Raw genomic sequence first — 20299 nt, 5'->3', positions numbered from 1 at the left:
TATGAATGTACTTATCAGTAGATCAATACACATATGGAATAAACATGTAAGGACATTCCTTTTCGTACCGATCCCAATCTGCACCGTACTTCTTTCTGCATTTAGCTAAGTCTCTAAAAGCTCTATGAATAAGAACTACAAACATGAAGGCGGCATAGAACCAAGGAAGATATGAGTCGAAGCCACAGATGAATCCCCAGGAGCAGGATTGTAACCAGTCGGCAGTGTAGTTAGTCTTTCTAGCATATTTGACCCAACCATCAATCAACAAAGTGGATCCGTTCTTACACTTGATATATTTCGGGTTCTTCAACACCTGGTAAGGTAAGAATGGGAAGCTCTTACGGATATTCTTATCACCGGCAATTTGCTTTCTGAAGGCATTTTTTTGTCCGTTGGCGGTATCAAAGAAGTAGTAACTTATGAACAACAAGGCAAAGCAGAACCCATTGTAGCTAGTTGACCAGCTGTACTCAGATGGATCATGGTAGTACAAGTAGAGTGCACCCTGGCAGTAGCTGTAAGGGACACCAGCAATATTCCAGAAGATGAGCATGAAGCCAAATTTTTCGTAAGCCATATCCCAGGTTGGAACTATCAAGTCTTCACCTTTAGAGCAAGCATTGGCGTAAAGATAATATGCAGTGAATAAAAGCCAAGCCTGAGGGCTAGCCTTACCATATACATCGATCTGCTTCGCAACGACAGCCCAGCCGATCAGAAATAAACTATACCAAGGTAGCCTAACCTCGAAGAACATCTTCAAGTCGATAATACCAATACGAGGATTCAAAGGAGCACCCATGAACATATCAAAGATAGGATTACCGGTCATTCTATGGCAATCCTTGGAAATAAATAAAGTGTAGAGATACATGAGGATGGAAAATGAAAAACCGGCAATGATAGCACAAGTCATAATCTCTCCAAAGTAGTCCAAGACATCATATATCCGGAAAACGCCGGTCACATGCAAGAAGAAGACAATAATAATATTGACATAAAAGGTGACATAAGCATTGCAGAAATAAGATAACTGCTTGTTGTTCAAATGCTTCAAAGGCTGGCCCTTTGTCCAAGTTCCCGGAAGTGTAACGTAAAAAACGACTTGCGCGAGAATGAACACGGTGAATATCTCGACAACGTACCAAGAAGGAATGGCATGATCGCGAATATAACCGAAATACTGAGCGAAGAAGTCTTCCCATTGTTGGTCAGGCTTAGGCCAGGCAAGATCCCCCCCGTAGAATCTCTCAGAGATCCACATGTAGTACATTAACTGAGGAAAACCAATCATCATACCGAGATTACCGATAGGACCACCGAATTCATCGGCTTTACAGACAGTGGTGGAATCCTTTACGGAATCCTGGGAGTCACCGGCATGTTCCTTGATCTTTCTTTCTTTCAGTTGAGACATAGTCAGACTGGGAAAGAATGCAAACAAAGAAGAAGAAGAAGAAGAGAATAAGAAAGGAAGAATAACAAAGAAAAAGAGGAGATTCAACAAACCGAAAATAAAAGGAAAAAGGAGATGGAAAATGGAATACAAAAACCGGAAAAGAAAGAAAACCCGAGGAATTAAATACGAAAAAAACGCGTCCCTACAGAATATGAAGTATCTAAGAACCAGAAGCCGCAAGTCCGAGGAGGGTGATTATCAAAACAGACCAATAAGATACCATGGAGAGACCCCGGAGACGTATAGGTAAGTTTGAGAGATCATCATCAGTCGATATACTCTCATTAGTGAGCCCGAGATGTGAAAGCAGATGAAGTCACTCATACTGAAGCTTGACGTTTTCCGCAACGTCACTCCGCGGAACGAGCAGTATTTATTTTCGGAAAATTTTTAAATATTCGCGAACGACGCCATTCGTCATGCGGGGTCGTTTACGACAAAGAAGTGAACAATATACGAGCAGGCATGGATATGGTATAGGTAAAGGACATTATATATGCCGAAGATGACAAAGGTGACAACGACGAACCTAATGTAAGTCAATATAACTTGGCACTACATACCTGAAATCGATGTAGCCAAGGCCGAAGCCAAGACCCAAGAAAAATTTCAAGCCGTTGGAAAATCCCCCGGAATTTTTGACAGATAGAACTCAAAGGTATATAAGTCTCGTCTCCATTTCATCTAGTCTGCTCTTATGAATATGTACTTCCCTGCAAATTAGTCAACCTAAAACTGTAGATCAACTAAATAGGAATTTATCAATGTGTATGCGAATATTCTCAATTAGGCAACTTGTGCTATCTCAGGGTCCAAGAATCAGTGGCTGATCTTGCATGTGTCATTCTAGTGCATGCAAAATGTAAATGGACGAAGAAATGATTCTTCTTTGAAAAAGTATAGTTTAAAAGATACATAAAGTGTCTAAATATATAGATAGATAGATATACACAGCCCTAGAACACAAACGAAGAAGATACAGAGAAGTAATAAAAATAGAAAACAAATCAAAGTAAATGCAATAAAGGAAATCATGGGGCTTTAAAAAAAAAATTAGAATGAGTATCCATTCAAGGATCTGGTGTTACCAAAAGTACCGAGCCCAGCCATGGGGGCCTCCCGATTATTGATGGAGCCAGGATTAGATACGGAAATTTCCAAAACACCGGGATACCTCTGCTGGGGTGTATTATTGTCATTACTTGCAAGCAAACCTGTTTCTGCTGTAGACCCCGGTGTAGTGACATAACCAACCGAGGACGATGCACCTCCCCGGCTGATGAGCTTGGACAAAATCCTTCTTCCATGGGGAGTGTTTCTAACGTCAGAAATGGCCGACTTCAACAGCTCGCTAAGCTCTTTGAAGCTATGGTCATCTGCAACGTCTAGAGTAGTTTGCAGAACATAGTTACCGTATGCATCGTGTAAAAGAAGAATAGGACTATCCGGCTCTTTCAACAGCTGCCCAATCAAAACAGGGGCCAGAGTGGGGATACGAAGAGATTTTTCAACCACGTTAGAGCCAAACTTGTGCGTGGAAAGTCTTACCAAATTATTTTTCAACGCAGAAATGATTAGATCAATCGAATGCTTCGTATTTGGAGTCTTCGTTACAGACACTGGATCATTCTGGCTGCGCAGCCTATTTTCCTCCATAGACAAAACATACTGAACAACATAGTTACCGTAAGGATCTGTGCTCAATTCCACACAATTCTCGCCAACTTTCAAGCTCAATTTTTCGCACTGCTTTGGAGTGCCATGGTCAAAGCATCGCTGCAAAACACAGCAACCGTGACGATGCTTGGCGATTTTAACGCAGTTCTCACAAGCCGCATCAAAAATAAAGTTGCACGATTCAGGTGGTAATTTCTGAAGGCATTTCTGCACCACATGATTACCATTGAGATCTCTACTCAAAAGAACAACATAAGAGGAAAGGGAGTTCACAATAATATCAAATTCCTCTTGAGTGTTAACGCATTCAACCAGCTTTTGCAAGGCTCTGGTTCCATGAGGATCTAAGGCAATACGAACAAATTGGGAGGAAGCATTCCTCACTAAAGTAGTACGCTGCTCTTCGGTGACCCTTTCTAGAAGTTTCTGTATCAGGTAATTACCGAACGGATCAATCATAAGCTCAATGACGTTCAGCCGGATCTCATTAAAAATTTGAGTGGCAGCATCTGGGCCACCAATTTCCAGTTGTCTCTGTAGAAATCGGCAACCATGCTGATCCTTGCAAAGATAATAGATTTCATTAGTAAAGTCATTGAGGGATGCGTTAACAAATCGCGCAGCATCCTCTCCGCGACGCTTGCTAGAAGAGTGCTTTCTGTGAACGTTGGCCGTACCGGACAAGCTGCGGGGCGAGCCCACACCTATAGCGGTGGCATTATCAACTTCAGAGTTGCTGTTAGCACTAGCAACTTGAGAGTCAGCACCTTGGACAACTCCTCTAACCTTTGGTTGAGAAAGAACTGAGGTTGGTCGCTTCATTCCAAACATAGGAACACTTCCCGAGTTACGAAATTGAGGGACCATAAATGGCTGCTGCTGTGACTGACCAAACGTCTGTGATGACATTTGATAACCCATCGGAGGCATCATCCCAAAGCCAGTAGGAGGAGAGACGGATGGTACCGATTGAGCCGAAGAGGCAGAGTTCAGTGGAGCTCCCATAGGTCTTACTGGACCAACAGGACCCAGCGATGGAGTAGTTGGGGTGGTTTGAGGGGACTGAAAAGCATCAAACCCGTTCAAAGAGGGATAATTCATTCCAATGGAAAGCATGTCATTCGTAAAAGCAGGATGCAAAGCTGCAGAAGAAAATGGGCTCTCAACAGAAGTAATAGTATCCTGGTTCTGATCCCGTGGCGATTGCAAAGGAAATGTCATCCGACGAGAATCATTGCTGGTGGACGAATTGGCAGTCGATGCAGCATTGGAGCCGGAATCTCCCATCAGTGGAGGACCCAAAGAAGATGAAGAAACACTAGCAGCGGCACTGCCATCATTGTTATTGATATTCTTGCCGTTATGATCCGGCAATACGAAAGGAGACGAGGCAAATGGAGAAATGACACGACGATCGTCTCTTCTGTCCGGGGTCTTGGTCAATTCTGGAAGAATCGACTGAGAAAATGAAGACCAGTTGGACTGCTGCTGCTGTTGAGGACCTACATCGCTCAAAAAGCTTGAATCCTCTTGAGGGCCGGCAACACCGACACTGTTAAGACTGAGATTGGCTAGCACAGAACCGATATCATCTAGAGATGGATCGAAATGAGAGGATCTGGGCTGTTTTGTAATAGAAGAGGGAGCGGACATAGAAATAGTAGACTGTTTGAACTCCTTGCTTGTAAGATCAGAAGGTGGAGTAGTAGTCGTAGTGACATCAGCATTGAGACTGGACTCCTCGGCAGAAGATAAAGTGGTCTGATCTGACATAGTAATGCAGCGTATGAGAAAAAGTGAAAGTAAAAATAGTGTACAATGTGAAAGACTATGGAAATAAGAACAAGAACAAGAACAAAATGGAAAAGTAATGTACAGATGACGATAGCGCTGGGATAATAATGGAAGACGATTCGCCCCTTGTGGGGATGGATCTGTGGTTGAAAATGGACTGGATAAGCAAATAGAAAGCACCGGATTCCAAAATAAAGAAAAAAGAGGAAAAGGGACAACCGAAAGTACGGGAGAAACTGCTTCTTATTCTCTCGATACTTTTAGATTCGGATTTCCTCTCCTTATTTTTTTTTGGAGTCAAGTGGGTATTTTTTCTTGTTAGTACACTTGAGGGAAAAACATAAGTGAAGAAAAATTTTCCCATAGTAATCGGGAAAGTAGTATCAGGGTAAGGAGGTTTGTAGATCAGATAAATAGAGATAGGAATGTTCGTGTGAGGAACAATTTTGAAGGAGGTGGCAAATGATGAGTTCCACATGATAATAAATGCCGATAATGATGCCCTTTCCACCGTATAGAGCCAGAGAGATGTCTCGGTGCCAATTTATATGATAGATCAGTGCGCCAAAGACTTGAGAAATCAATTCTGGCATGATGAAAATATATCACTATACGGAGTGACTGAGTAGATTTTGATGATGCGGCATAGAAAGCTTGAGCTTCTAACGAGCGTATGCAATGTTATATCTGCTCACCCAATCCCCCATAATTTAAACCATATCTCTCGTACTAAGCGTTGGTTTCCTGTTTCACCTCCTTTCTCTCTGCCCGTTTGATCTATCGTTTTCCCTTTTTCAATAAAAACTTACCTTAATACAAACCGTACTTTCTTAACGGTCTGATCTAAATGGAATTCACCTTTCTTGCAATTAAGAGCGTCTAAATTAACACAAAGTCGATTCCAATCAAAACACAAAATCGGTAAACTAGAACTAATTTATAAATTTCAGGAAAACTCGCAGCTCATAGAATCGCCTGCTACCTTTATACCAAATTGGCCATCCCAGAAATTCGTTACCACGGCAAGTAGGTATAACATGGCCATCCACACACCACTTTTTACCGATCCTTTTTGGGGGTTTTAATTAGATCATCCACACACTAACTGTTAATTATTAGTTAATAATATCTCTATCCCGTATAACTTGAAGTGCTTCACCACCTAGTTTTAACCGTCAGCTTTGCCATCTGAAAGCCAATAATCACGGATCTAGCTCCTATCCTCCAACGCCCATATATGTCAACATTTTATTATGATACAGCATCCTTTCCATTGGATGGCTGCCTACTCGTATTCTGACTGCCACTTCACCTTTTTTTGAATGGCATCATTCTTTCTCCCACATCTTTTGAATCGCCTCCTTCCCATTAAAAAAAAGCTTCCTTCTGCTTATTCAAATCTTACTTAATCACTTGAAATTTTTTCTCCTTATCATCCATACACCAAAATGATCTGCCATTTCAACACCTGTTGAAATCTTTCATCTCACCCTTGAAATCATCCGCCAAACAATCCTTTTTTGTTACCTGACTTGTATAACACCACTAAATATTCGTTATATATCTGATGCTTATTCTGTTCTTATCAGTTAAGCAGTGCGAAAAACGGTTTCCCCACAAATTTCCTTTCTGGGAATGCCAAGACTCCGAAAATATTTTTCGGCAAACCCGCGAAGTTGATCACGCGGTGTGCGGATGTGTACACTTCTTTGCAGAAAGAGATTCGTCAGACTACTTAGCAGCAATACTTGAACCTTCTTCAATGAACTTCCCTTCCAGTCGACAACAGCATCGAACCTTTGAACTTCTTCTTTTTTCTCATCGCCAGCTATCACCAAGTGAAAATATATTTCTCCCCAACACCATATTTCGATCTAGAACTCTTTGACTTAGCAGTCCGTACATTTTAGTGAATCTCTAAGTTGTCGATGACGCCAATATAAGCAGAAAAAAAGTAGTCGTGAATGGCACAAAAGCGAGTACTCTCATAACAACAAAAACAAAAAGAAAAAAACATATGATGTTCCTTTTTTCTTGCAATTTAAAATCGGAATTTATCTCTCACCATATACTCTTTTTGGAAGTGAGTTGTCCCTTTTTGGATTAATTAGCATGAGAGAGATGTAAGGGTCAAAAAGAACTTTTGTTTCTCTCACTTAGCGAGATTATCAAATGCCCGATATCTTTTTAACAGCACCATAGCTAGCATAGAAAAAGCTGTATTATTTACATTTCTTGTCGCAGATGAAGATTCCTGGAATAAACAGTATGGGCATATTGTATTTTGAAGCGTAGCCTTTTTTCGAGTTTGGTTTCTTGAAATAATTCAATGTTTCAAATAAACTAACGGACAAGAGTTCCCTTGGCAAAAAAAAAAGAAAAAGGGCTCAACGGCTTTGCTTTTTTTCTATCGGTCAACTCATCCCGTAATTGACCTTCTAAGCCATTAACTATAGGAAAGCACAGGAAGTAAGGTAGATGTGCTGAGTCGGACGGTACCAAGTTGAAAGTTTTCTATACTGGTTCGGGCAATCTTGCAAAGCAGCATCTCTTTCCCCACGTGTTTTTCATTTACATCATAAGAAGTCTAAGATGACAAGGTATGATGGCAACTGACAAAACCTAAAGAATAGAACCACGGCTCTTTCCGTTGTGTTACATACAGATAATCACGTTGATCTTCACTCGCTTGATTGGTAATTATTCGTTTATTATATGTATGCATGACGCATCGGTCGAGAATCTTGGTGAAAAATTTTCAGGAACTTCTTTTGAAGCTTTCTGGGCTGCGGCAAAAAGCCGTTTTTTGGTTGTTTTAGGAAATGGGGTTCGAATATGTGCTAGATTTGGTTATCTTTTCTTTTTATTGATGGCTTTTTTAGACTTTTTGCTTTTGGTTCGGTCTCAGTGAGCCTCATTCGGGTTTGTTTACACCATGTTTGAACAATTCAAGCTATCCAGAGATTTGCTCTCTTTGATTCTAATTCACTATAGCAGTTCGAGTATAAATAACACGGATGCTCCTGAACAATGTTGTGGGGCTTATTGTTTAACTGAAAGAATACTGCTTATTGCCAACTTTTATCACTCATTTATCTCATCTTACTTTTATTCATTCCTTATATTAGTAAAATGATTACAGCTTTAACTTACATTCTTTGCGCCTTTGCGCTTGTTGAAGCTGCTCCAGTGTCCAAGCAGCATTTGCACCATGCCCACAAAAGAGATAACACTTGTGCTTTCCCAAACGATGACGGTATGGTTAAGCTTGGACAGAACGGTGGATGGGCTCAGGATGGAGACTGTAAAGCAGGCGATTATTGTCAGTATGCCTGTAAGCCAGGCTACTTGATGGGTCAGTGGAATCCTCAGGTTACTAGTTACACCTATCCAGGATCGACGGAAGGTGGTTTGTTTTGCAATGACAACGGTGAATTGGAGAAGCCTATTACTGATAACGATTATTGTTACGAGGGTAAGGGTACTGGTTCTGTCAGCAATTTGGCATCTCAAGATGTTGCTTTCTGCCAGACGGTTTTGCCTGGTAATGAGGCTATGCTTATTCCAACCGAAGTTAGTGCTTCTGGTTCTGAGGAATTAGCTGTTCCCGGTACCGACTATTGGGCTAGTACTGCTGCTCATTACTACATCAATGCTCCAGGTGTTTCTACCGAGGATGGATGTCAATGGGGCTCTACAGCCAATCCTATAGGTAACTGGGCCCCTTACGTTGCCGGTATGAACATGGACGATAGTGGTAATACTTTCGCCAAGATTGGCTGGAATCCAGTTTACTTCGAGGACTCCTCTCCTTTCAAAAATGAGAAGCCAAACTTCGGTATTCGTTTGAAGTGTAACGATCCTTCCAAATGTAATGGTAACACTTGTGAAATTAATCCAAGCACTTATGGATTGAATGCTGTCAGTGTCAGTCAACAGGCCGACTCTGATGGTGCTGCATGGTGTATGGTCACCGCTACCGATAGTTCTGCTATCACGATTGAAGTATTTGACCTTTAAATGTGTTTTTTTGAGAAAATAGGGTATTTACTGCGTTGTTCTTTGTATTAATAAACAAATAAATTTATAATCGCTTGAAGCAGACAATGTCTAGATAGTATGTAGCGTTTTTCGATAGGGATATAGTGCAAGATTTCTACAATACGATTTGGTGTTAACCACGTAATAGGTACAGAATAAGAACGTATCAATATAATATCAGAATTATGGAGATAGGAATATAGTATATAAACGGAATTATGATATTTGAAGACTTCTTAAAACAAGCAATACCATATTATACTTACTCAAGAAAGCAAGTAAAATATAAATCCTTAACCAAAAAAATAAACTGGACGAGCTGGGAATTGAACCCAGGACCTTTCGCATGCTAAGCGAACGCGCTACCAACTACGCCACACGCCCATTTTACGCTTAAAATTTCTCTTGCACTAGTACACAGGTAAATTGTATAAACTATTTAAGTGTTTGTTTGTATATAAAATGACTTTTTGTTCTATTCATAGACATATAAAAATTATATGGTTGTCAGTGAAGGAACTTTGTTTAACAATAAACTTAACTAAAATGTGAAATCTAGATTCTCATGAACTATAAAAAATATAGCTCAATTAGTTCACTTATACTTCCAATACATCAAATCCTGATAACTGAATAACACTATAGCACATCCCACTTATATACTTATATCGAGGAAGTAGAATAAACTGGTTCTTATAAGAATTAAGAGTAGACATTTACAGAACCAGACTTTAAACTATCAAATTAGCTTGTTGAGCTATATACAAAATGTATTGAATAAGAAATGTCAGACCCTATTGAAGACAATATGGTTCGTGCTTGGATAATGACAGACGTTAGTCTCAGGAGACAATAGATCTCAATATATCTGTCAATCTTGGTTTCTTGTTAAGGACAACCTAATATTGAGATGCTATCTTCAATTAACATTAAAAATACTGGAGACAAGCCTCTGATTTTGATGATTTATGAAGGGATTTCAAAAAAGAAGAGGGCCTGAATATTATTACAGGGCTATTATATAACTTTCTCATATTTAACATCAAATTGGAACATATCGGTTTTCATTAAGGATTCTAGGGCACGATCAATCATATGTAAGCGTAACATGAACAATAACAAAAATGAATTATTCAGCCATGATACTAACGGCAGAATCATGAGTGCAATAATGAGACCTCGGTAACTGGATTCGTAAGGAAAATACAAAAAGAGAAGACCCATAGATATATATATATTCTTTAAGAAATTTTTAGCCGTAGAAGTCAGAAACTTTAGGCAAGATCATCACAAGAATTAAGAATCCTTCTGAACTTAATTGATAACATCTAGCTGACTGCTTGAGCATACTGTTGAGTTAATCCGAATTATTGTTATAATGACACAAGCATTATAGCCAAAAAACATTCAAGGTTCTTAGAGAGAGATCCTTTGGAAATACCCAGAAGAACGTTGAAAACAATCCAAGATATTTGCTACCGATATCATTATATTATTTGTAGTCCTTATGGTTATTGCCACTTTAGGAGAGAGAAAATGGACCTTGAAAAAAAGAGAGGCTCCAACGGTCCTACCGCTCGTCACTATTATTTTTCGGTCATATCGCTGCATAGAAGAATTTACGAGAGCAAAAAAAAAGCAAGGAACGCCGGAAGTAACTGCATATTCATTATGAACTACATGCTTTCGTATATAACAAGAAAGCCATAAAAAAGTTTACTGCGATTTAAATTCAGCATACCGTCGTGCTTCTTTTCAGTGTACCTTTTTTTCTTGGTTGAATAGTTTATTGTACCACTACAATAGTCACCGCTAAAACAAGCTTCCAAATTGCGATACGGACTAATACTACTATGTCTCTCAGCAGGAAGGAGGTCAAAATCATCAGTCTTATGACTCTTGATACCGTATTCTTCCTTGTGGAGATCATCATTGGTTACTTGGTCAACTCATTGGCTTTGATAGCTGACTCATTTCACATGCTTAACGATATTCTTTCATTATCTGTGGCTCTTTGGGCTGTTAATGTGGCCAAGAATAGAGTTGCTGATGCCAAATATACTTACGGTTGGCAACGTGCGGAGATTCTCGGTGCCCTTGTCAACGGTGTGTTTTTATTTGCTCTTTGCTTTACCATTTTCATCGAGGCCATCCAGAGGCTTATAAGTCCTCCAATAATTACGAATCCGCAGCTTATTCTATATGTTGGTGCCTTAGGTTTGGCTTCCAATATTGTGGGGCTTTTTTTGTTCCACGACACCTCGGACCATTCACTATCATCTTCTCACACTCATTCTCATGAACAGGCCGACGATTTAGAGGTCGGCGAGTCTTCTACTAGTGAGTATGGCACTATGGTGAACGGTCACGGCATCAACGGCGTCTTCAAAGGCACTCCTTCACCTCTCACATCTTCTATGGGACCTCAGCCTGACGATTCGGACATTGAAAATGTTTTGCCTTCCGTGGTGGTTAGTGAGCTTGATCGTTCTGCATCAGGAGAAATTAGCCTGTCCTCTTCATCGTCTCCAAACAGTAGTCCCGCTCATCTTGCTCGAAGACGTCGAAAGAAAGGACAGAAGACTAGATCTCTAAATATGGAGGGAGTATTCTTACACGTTTTAGGAGACTCGCTAGGTAACGTGGGAGTGATGGTTACCGCCATTTTGATTTGGAAGACAGACTACAAATTCAAATATTACTTTGATCCCTTAGTTTCTCTTTTCATTACCTGTATCATCTTCTCCACTGCCCTACCACTATGTAGGTCATCATCCAGAATTTTGTTGCAAGGATCTCCTATAACAATCGACTCGGATGAGGTGAAAAATGCAATTCTGCACATACCAGAGGTGATTTCTGTCCACGATTTCCATATCTGGAACCTCACAGAGTCTTACCTGATCGCTACAATGCACGTTGATCTCAACTGCTCTCCAGAAAAGTTTTTGGCAGTGGCCTCTAACCTCAAATCCCACCTCCATGATTACGGCATTCACAGTGCTACCATTCAGCCGGAGTTCTCAGACTATTACGCCAAAGTTAACATGCTTCCAAAAAGGTATTCATCATCTCAGAATCTTCCAGGTTTGGCCGGAACTTCTTCGGCTTCTGCAAATAGTGCTACAGCTAACGAAAGTACTGCGTTATTGGAATCGAGTGCTTCTGTACGTAATGCTGGTAAGAACGACTCCTCATCGAACATTCATTGTATGGTTGATGCTTCCGCCGGATGTACGATGTCGGATTGTGTTAATCAGTCTTGAAATGAACAGAATTAGTATAGCTAAATAGTAATAAAAGTCATAAGTCATGAACACGTAAACAGAGTAAATGAAACAGGTGACGATCTATTTCGCGAAGAACCTTATATGATCACTTCTTCCTCCTTCATTCAGAATGAATCCACTACGATTAAGGGCATCAGTACTACTCAGTACTGCTCTTTTGATACTAGTGATATGGAACATCAGACAGAACTCCGGAAATCCCGGGAGCCCCGCGTATCAGACAAGGGACGTGTATCAGACCAGGGACGACTCGCGCTTACATCTACTTAGCGCACCTAATTCCAAATTCAGTGAGAGAAAGGAGACGTTAGACGATGGAGAGACCATTATCTATCATAAGGACTACACAGAAGACTTGGTTAGAGAAAATGCTACCTTGTTTAGTCTCGTACGGAACGGCGAGCTCTACGATATGTTACGAACCATCCGAAATTTCGAGGATAGATTCAATCAGTTCAAACATTATGGATGGATCTTTGCCAACGATGAAAAATTCACGGAGAGTTTCCAGAATCAGGTGAAAAACCTATGTTCTGGAAGTGTAACGTTTGTTCATCTACCTGAGCAAATGTGGAACTATCCCGAGTTCATCGATCGGGCCAAAGCTGACCAGGCCAGAAGAAAGATGCAACGGCAGCAGATTAAGTACGGGGGTAGTGAATCCTACAGACATATGTGCCGATTTTTCTCTGGCGTCTTCTATCGCTTGGAGGCTATGAAGAAGTACAGATACTTTTGGAGGGTGGAACCGGACGTTGAGTTCAAATGCTCGATTAAGTATGATCCATTTGAGGTGATGAGAAAAGAAAATAAAATGTATGGATTTACATTGGCACCTTTAGAATTGCATACTACGGTGCCCACGCTATGGAATTCTGCACTCGAATATATGGCGAAGTATCCCGAACGTATTGCCCAAGATAACAATTTTCTGTTTCTGACCGATGATGATGGAAAGACGTTTAATATGTGCCATTTTTGGTCGAACTTTGAAATCGGCGATCTAGATTTCTTTAGAAGCGACAAATACAACCACTTCTTCAACTTTATGGACCACAAGGGGGGTATTTATTATGAGAGGTGGGGCGATGCGCCAATCCATTCAATAGCGGTGTCAATTCTATTACCACATAATAGGTTGAAGCATTTTACCAGCACTGGATATTTACACAAGCCTAATTTGCAATGCGACGGAAGTTCAGAGATGATGATTGAAAATGAATGTATATGCTCACCAGAGGATGATGGGTCATGGGGAGATCAGAGCTGCATTCCTAAAATATATGATATACATAAAGATTGGCAAAGGCCATGGTATGCTCCCAAAGAGAGATATTTACCGATACACGATAATATCTTAAGGATGATGGAAGAGAAGAGAATTCAGCTTAGGGAAGAGGGAATAACTGAAGAGGTTATTGAAGTTAGGATGAACGAATACCTAGCATCAATCCACTCACCTGAGGAGGGTGAATGAACTGTAACCTCATAATAAATCGCGCACGTTATAAAGGTATCAATTGGTATATAATGTTCATAGAAGTGAATAAATTGAACGGTCGCTTACCATTCCAATGTTCTGGCCCACTTAACTCCTCTTCCACTCTGAGTAAGCAACCTCTCCTTATTTCCCGTGGACACGACGGGCGCATTCTCTTTATCCACATTCACACTCTCTTTAGCCTTCACAAACTTCATCTTCTCCTTTGCTGTATAAAATCCTGCATGCTCCTCTTCTTTCTTTACCCGCATTTCACCCTCACTGACACTAACACCAGCCTTTGCAATGGTAGCTCTTACAATTGCTGCCTTCCTTATTCCTCCTATACTCTGTCCCGTGGTGGGTATAGTTACCAATTCCGTCGTCTTCTCTGGTAGTGGAATACCCGAAGAGTTTTGCGAGTTGATTTCCGTGGCGTATTTTGTTGCATCATCCAGGCTCCCGTCTGATGACTCCACTATCAAATTGAGAAGGTTTTTTCTCACCTTGATGTTTGACCTCCAAGGCCGTGTCTTTCTTCTATGTGTAGGACTGCACACTCTTCCTGGAGATTTCTTTGCGTTATCCTGATGCTGGTTTCTATAGTATGCATCATCGTTGTATATTTCTGGCCGGGATTGATAGGACTGAGTGAAACTAAAGCCATATATGTCATCTTCTTTGGAGTATTCTTTTTTCTCCTTGTCTTTCTCATCTAAAAACTTCCTTATATCCCTGCCAAAATCCATCTCCACCACTTCCTTACTGTCCTTATAGTTATCAAAGTGATTCGACCGCACCTGGGTATCCAAATCAAGTGAATCATCTCCATCTTTGTCTTCCTCTTCATCCTCTTCCACAGTGGTTTTCGTTACATTATTGAAGTCTAAATTAACCTCCGAGTACTTCCGAATAGTATTTCCATACGTATAATCCATTACAACGGATCGATTTAGTGCAAATTTCACTAAGTACTCATTGAAATTGAAGCCCTGCATGGCTTCACCATCCATTTTAGGCCCAGCGCTTGTACTCCCTGTTGCTAGAGACTTGTCACCTGATCCAAGAGGTATTTCTATGATATCATTTAAGTTTGTATTGCCAGATTCAAAGTCATCCAGCATACTAAAATGTCTGGTACCAGACTTTAGGCATTGATTGTGCAGCTTGATCCCTGTCACTGTAGTCTGTTTGGTCCCTAGTCCCATAATTCAGCGATATAAAAGTGTGTAGCAAATAAGCAAGAAAAAAGGGGAATAACCTTTGAGTCAATTTGACGTCAATTTGACCAGTTTGAAGTGAAATAAGTTTTTAATTGAAGAAGACTCTGTCGATCCTGGTCGTTTGACCTTTGTGTTAAGTGATTTGTATATATATATATTTTTCTCCTAGTTTTTTTCTCTTATAAACATATTTATTTACTTATTACCCGATTCAGAAAAAAGAGCTTATCGCGAACGCATAGCCAAAACCACCCCCGATTTGGAAGTCTCTGCGAGGATTTTCAATAGACACAGTGGCTGTTGCACTTTGGGCGCTAACTGTTGCTATTGCTTTCTAAAGTCTCCTAAGAAAACAAAACAGACCAGAATCTCTTGGCTTTCTCAAAACTTGCCTACACTTACCTACACAGAACTACATAGAACCACACTCACACTTATCTATTTCAAGCGTGATGTCTTTTGAAAACCAGTTGGTCGTCCACACTGAGGAAACCAATGGGGAGCTTATAAAGATGGAACCAGCTCCTCAAGAAACAAAAACCTATATACATCTCAAGTCCTATCCTATCGCCAACTCATGGATCAAAATTCTGCACTCTATTCCAATGCCAAGACTCATCAGACCATTGTTGTATAGAATGGCATTCTCGGGCCCTGCCAAAACTTATAGTATAATCGTCGATGAGTATATTGATAATCAGATTCTTGGTTCACTTGACAAAGCCGTCCCTCAAGTGAAGACTTTACGAATGAGAGATATCAGAGATATGCTGACCAGTCCATTCACCACTACTCTCAACTCTACAAATCGTACTGTCAATGAGAATTTGATAAAGATCATCAATCTGAATTATCCTGAAGACCCCATCAATCCATCTGAATTGATCGATGGAAATCTTGATCAGATATCATCTTCTTATCGAATAATCAACGTTGGTGTCAATCGGACTAGAAACAGACTCAACCAAACTGTAGAGCAGCTTCGGGAAGTTCCCACTAACACTACCAAAAGAATCACCGAAGTCTACAAAGAAAATAAAGACAAAAGAGGAGATGATGGAGACAGCAGGGTAGTTATGATGATTGCATCCATGGATACTCTTAGGACTTTAATGGGCGAAGGTTATCAATTAGCTTTCAGTGTTAACACAGACATCCTGCCCAACAACTCAGTTCCTCCGGAATTGTAATATTTACCAACACATATAAATGAATAAACACTAATTCATATAAATACCATTATCAAAGCTATTACTTAAGGTTCTTCACCACCAAGTTTCTTAATTTCTTGTTGAAGACGGTGAACTCTGTCGTGAATCTGATCAATATCTCTGTTGAACTTGTCCTGTCTTTCAAATAGTGCTCTTTTCCAACTTTTAAATCGAATATTTTCTTTCCTTACGTCGGCTGTGAATTTTTGCTTCACATACTTCTCCAGGTCCAGATATGCAGGATTCAATAAAACCAATTCCTTCTCTGTTGATGTTAAAGAAAATTTATCCATTAACTTTAAAACGGTAACTGCATCCTGACTATTCGTCAATTGATCCAAGCTTTGGGATGAAATCCTGGATTCAACAGCTCCCGCTTTAGCCTCTCTAAGAGTAGCAGATTTCCAACTACTCTTGGATCTCGGAGTAGTGTTGTTAAAACTGTTGACGTTTGTAGGATATTCTTTTACTTCCAATCCTAAGGCCTCCAATTCTGGAGTAGCAAGAACCTTTTGGACTGAAATTCCCAATCGAAACCTCATAAAATCCCTGCGATACTTCTCGTAGTAATTTTCTGTAGACAAGATCAAGTCTCCCATATGGGACCCCATCAAGAAGGCTCTTAACATCAAAAAATCGCAGTGATCAGGATTTTCGACTTCTGCCAACCCCCAGCTGTACTTTCGGGCTCGAACGAGTCCTTTATCTTCGTTTTTGTAACAATCAGTAGAGTTGATGATAGAGAAGGGCATTCGAGAAATCATATCCTCCGCAGTCTTTGAATCCCTAACGAACTGACAGCATTCTATGCCGTTAATTTTCAAAGATTCCCTAATCTTCTGTTTGAAAGAGCTCAGTTCATTGTCGGTGAAACCATCGGCCTTTGAAATAATCGGAACCAAATTGACTCTGGAGGCCAAATTCTTCAGAGCTTCAATATCCAAAATAGTCAACCCGACTGCAGTGGGTTTAATAAAGTAAAGACACACATGTACTTCGCTGTGAACCAAAGTGGATCTGTTTGGCTGCGTCTCTTGGTAAACAAGTTTTCTGTACTGCTCATCTATATACCGAGTAATTGGATACCAACAATACTTGTTATCGATATAATCACCAAAACCGGGAGTATCGATAACTGTACATCTCATCTTAAAGTTATTTTCAATCAAATCCATCCGATAAGGGGTGATCCTGGTAGTCTTTTTTTCAAAAGAATTACCGGCTGGAAGATGTATTTGAAGCTCATCCTCACTTAGGTCCGCAGCAGAACTGGTGATATCGGATTCAATCAATTTCGAATCAAACAAAGTGTTTATAAAGGATGTTTTACCAACACCAGATTCGCCAACAACCATAATAGTAAAGTTCACACCTTTACGGAAAGTCTGGGTCTTCTTCTGAATAGGAAGACAAGTCAAACCAACATTTTCCTCGCTGACTCCATCCAGAGCAGAAGCATAATTATAATGATACTGGCTATAGGCCTCATCGTCCAAATCTTTATCAAGATCTGGAATATCACAGGTTACCAATTCAGCAGTACCGGCTGTAGCAGCCACGGTATTAGCAGCAGTAACAGCAGTGACAGAAGTAGAAATCTGAGTTTCAAATGGTTTGTCAATACCTGTACTCATGTTGATTCTGTCAACAGGATTATTGGCGCTAGCCAAAGAGACAACTTTTATTGGTTCGGATGACATGTCTTGTAGAGAATAGCTTAACAAGATGATAATAAAAGAAAGAAAGACAAAAGAGGATTAAATAGATTGGCGCGCAAAAAAGAAAATACGAGAAAAGAAAAATAAAGAAATCCTCAATTCCCCAATTAGGAAATCAAGCTCAAGAGGATTTGGTTGCACAATTTCTAAGCGATAAAAAGCAGTTCCATACGACACCTATAGTAGAGCTAAAGGGAACCTGAAATTTCTTGGGCAGTACAAGAAAGTTAATAAATTGAACAGGGAACCAGAGGCAAAAATTGCAAGCCAAAGTGGAAATATAGACCCGGTAGAGTTTCTGCTTCACATCTTTCATGGTTCCGGATTCAATGATCACCGTACCATAAGTGAAAAAAGAGGCCAAAGATATGGGCGAAAAACAAAGCTGATCCGTAAGATCTCTTTCAAGAACTCCCACAAAGGTAGGATCTTCAGTGTACATATTATTAAGGAATAAATACCAGGCTACTTGAATGAAGGCCATCATAAAACCCCAGAACATGAATGCGAAAAACCTCCAAAACATAAATTTTGTGGAGCATTCCAGCTGATCGACTTGGGAATGAAGATTGTCACGTGAATTAATAGAAGAAGAAGAAGAAGTCGAAGGGAGATTCGGTAGGTAATTATTACCATAATCCACAAAATAGTTTTCAGGACTGGCTGATTGACTGATATTTTGCCGTATATAATCGGAAACGGATGATGAGACACTAGAAGAGCGACTGATCGTGGTGTCAAGATGCGTAGAAAAAGATAATGCTAGGGATCTGGATTGTAGGTGGGCAAAATAGGCGGAAATAGTTTGCGCCATACAATCTGCAATACCGAAGAGCACCAAATTAGTGGCTACAGTGGCCGCTATGGAGGATTTGGTGTATAGTTTATGATATCTGGCTGATAATTTGAAGAGAAGATAGGTGAATATGAGAAGGATAACGAAATTAACCAATGGAACGTTATGAAATCGAACTCTGCTGCAAATATCTTGAAATTTTAGGAGTTGCTGTCTCATCAGAGATGTATTCCAACTTTTGTGAAGATTTGATAAGCTGGACAGATCTACTCCTCGAAACCCCGTACTCTGTGCTTCCACGTCGTCATTATTAGATTCATTTGATTCAGTGAACGGATTTTCCGAAGCAATTGAATCTTCTCCCAACAATTGTAGGGGCATTTATTGGTTGGACAATGGGTGGTGGTTCTGGTAGGCCGGCCTATTACAAACTGAGTATACGGGCAAAACCAGTTACTTACATGGCCGAGTCACAAGCAAAGTACAGCCACATCAGGTTAAAGGTCCTTTGCCACATTGTCTACCCGTTTTTAAAAAACACCTAAAACCACGCGGTGTAAAATATTTTTCACAGTCACATTCCACCGGGGAGCCAAAAAAGAAAACTGTTATGGAAAGGCAGGTCGCACGGCCCTGCTCGAGCGCGGAGTGAAAAATTCTTTTTGCGCATCGAAGTAGTTTAGTTAAAGATACACTTGAAGTCTTTCTTCTAATACATAACCTTAGTGTCGGGAATCGTGATAATAGATACATCTTCAAAATGTTAATGCCAAAAAGCGACAGAACTAAGATCTACCAGTACCTATTTCAGGAGGGTGTTTTGGTCGCAAAGAAGGACTTTGAGATTCAGCATGATGACATTGAGACCAGAAACTTGTATGTTATCAAGTCGATGCAGTCCTTGACTTCCAAGGGTTACGTCAAGACTCAGTTCTCTTGGCAATACTATTACTACACATTGACCGATGAGGGTTTGGAATATTTGAGAGAGTGGTTAAACGTTCCTGAAGGAATTGTTCCAAAGACCTTGTTGGTTGATGCTGTTCCAGAGAGAGCTCAGGGAAGAAGATTCAACCCAAGAAGAGGTGATGATGAAGGTTACAGAAGAAGAAACAGAGATTAAGCACGCATAGCTACCTGTTCACACATTTCAACGCTGGTTCACTCTTTTTTTTTATAATTCTCTATAGAAAAGATGCTCAGACAATGTTCTTATCTTAATCAGTTAATATCTTAGTGAATTTGTAGCCCTTTATGAGCGTAGCGAATAAGGTGGTGGGCGAGTTGATTAAGTTGAGTAGCTGGCTTAGTTGACCAAGTTGAGTAAGTTGAGAAGCTGCCAACTTTGACGTCCCCAATATACCAGTCGTAGCCTTGAAGTCTGATGGTAGGTACTATCCAACGTCAGTTAGTATAGACCTCTACAGATTTACATAAGTTATGCAACAGGTTTACCAATGACTCAAACTGGCCACGACTGTTTCAAGTAGTGTAGGTTTTGTAGGACTCAAATAGCCCAAGAGGATGAACTTCCAACCAAGTACTACCCCAGAAGCGATTGCAAGGTTTCGAGAGTCTCTTGAGGAAGATGGGCCAAATAATTTGCT

The 20299-nt window shown here is 40.3% G+C and overlaps 8 protein-coding genes and 1 non-coding gene across 9 annotated transcripts; 4 read left to right on the top strand and 5 right to left on the bottom strand.

Moving 5' to 3' along the window:
• Positions 1–22: 22 nt before the first annotated feature.
• ERG4 (C-24(28) sterol reductase) lies at positions 23–1420 on the bottom strand (the record flags this gene model as incomplete). The annotated part of the gene is made up of 1 exon (XM_038923079.1): positions 23–1420. One exon carries the CDS (start codon positions 1418–1420, stop codon positions 23–25), a length of 1398 nt encoding a protein of 465 aa, XP_038779007.1.
• Positions 1421–2515: 1095 nt separating this feature from the next.
• FOA43_002796 (uncharacterized protein) lies at positions 2516–4912 on the bottom strand (the record flags this gene model as incomplete). The annotated part of the gene is made up of 1 exon (XM_038923078.1): positions 2516–4912. The coding sequence occupies one exon, from the start codon at positions 4910–4912 to the stop codon at positions 2516–2518; it is 2397 nt and encodes a 798-aa protein (XP_038779006.1).
• Positions 4913–8065: 3153 nt separating this feature from the next.
• Positions 8066–8953, top strand: FOA43_002795 (uncharacterized protein; the record flags this gene model as incomplete). Its single annotated transcript, XM_038923077.1, has 1 exon — positions 8066–8953. The coding sequence occupies one exon, from the start codon at positions 8066–8068 to the stop codon at positions 8951–8953; it is 888 nt and encodes a 295-aa protein (XP_038779005.1).
• A 332-nt stretch (positions 8954–9285) lies between these two features.
• Positions 9286–9358, bottom strand: FOA43_002794. Its single transcript has one exon. It is a non-coding gene; the product is annotated as a tRNA-Ala (tRNA).
• Positions 9359–9782: 424 nt separating this feature from the next.
• Positions 9783–12240, top strand: FOA43_002793 (uncharacterized protein; the record flags this gene model as incomplete). Its single annotated transcript, XM_038923076.1, has 2 exons — positions 9783–9789; positions 10781–12240. 2 exons carry the CDS (start codon positions 9783–9785, stop codon positions 12238–12240), a joined length of 1467 nt encoding a protein of 488 aa, XP_038779004.1.
• Positions 12241–12373: 133 nt separating this feature from the next.
• FOA43_002792 (uncharacterized protein) lies at positions 12374–13741 on the top strand (the record flags this gene model as incomplete). The annotated part of the gene is made up of 1 exon (XM_038923075.1): positions 12374–13741. One exon carries the CDS (start codon positions 12374–12376, stop codon positions 13739–13741), a length of 1368 nt encoding a protein of 455 aa, XP_038779003.1.
• An 86-nt stretch (positions 13742–13827) lies between these two features.
• On the bottom strand, positions 13828–14952 carry FOA43_002791 (uncharacterized protein; the record flags this gene model as incomplete). Its single annotated transcript, XM_038923074.1, has 1 exon — positions 13828–14952. The coding sequence occupies one exon, from the start codon at positions 14950–14952 to the stop codon at positions 13828–13830; it is 1125 nt and encodes a 374-aa protein (XP_038779002.1).
• Positions 14953–16222: 1270 nt separating this feature from the next.
• On the bottom strand, positions 16223–17878 carry FOA43_002790 (uncharacterized protein; the record flags this gene model as incomplete). The annotated part of the gene is made up of 1 exon (XM_038923073.1): positions 16223–17878. The coding sequence occupies one exon, from the start codon at positions 17876–17878 to the stop codon at positions 16223–16225; it is 1656 nt and encodes a 551-aa protein (XP_038779001.1).
• Positions 17879–19452: 1574 nt separating this feature from the next.
• On the top strand, positions 19453–19815 carry RPS10A (40S ribosomal protein S10-A; the record flags this gene model as incomplete). Its single annotated transcript, XM_038923072.1, has 1 exon — positions 19453–19815. The coding sequence occupies one exon, from the start codon at positions 19453–19455 to the stop codon at positions 19813–19815; it is 363 nt and encodes a 120-aa protein (XP_038779000.1).
• Between the last annotated feature and the right edge of the window lie 484 nt (positions 19816–20299).

This window comes from Brettanomyces nanus, chromosome 3 (genome assembly GCF_011074865.1).
Source record: "Brettanomyces nanus chromosome 3, complete sequence".
NCBI classification, from domain to species: domain Eukaryota; kingdom Fungi; phylum Ascomycota; class Pichiomycetes; order Pichiales; family Pichiaceae; genus Brettanomyces; species Brettanomyces nanus.
Note: the sequence above shows the minus strand (reverse complement) of the source record. Positions and strands in the feature narration are given on the sequence as shown.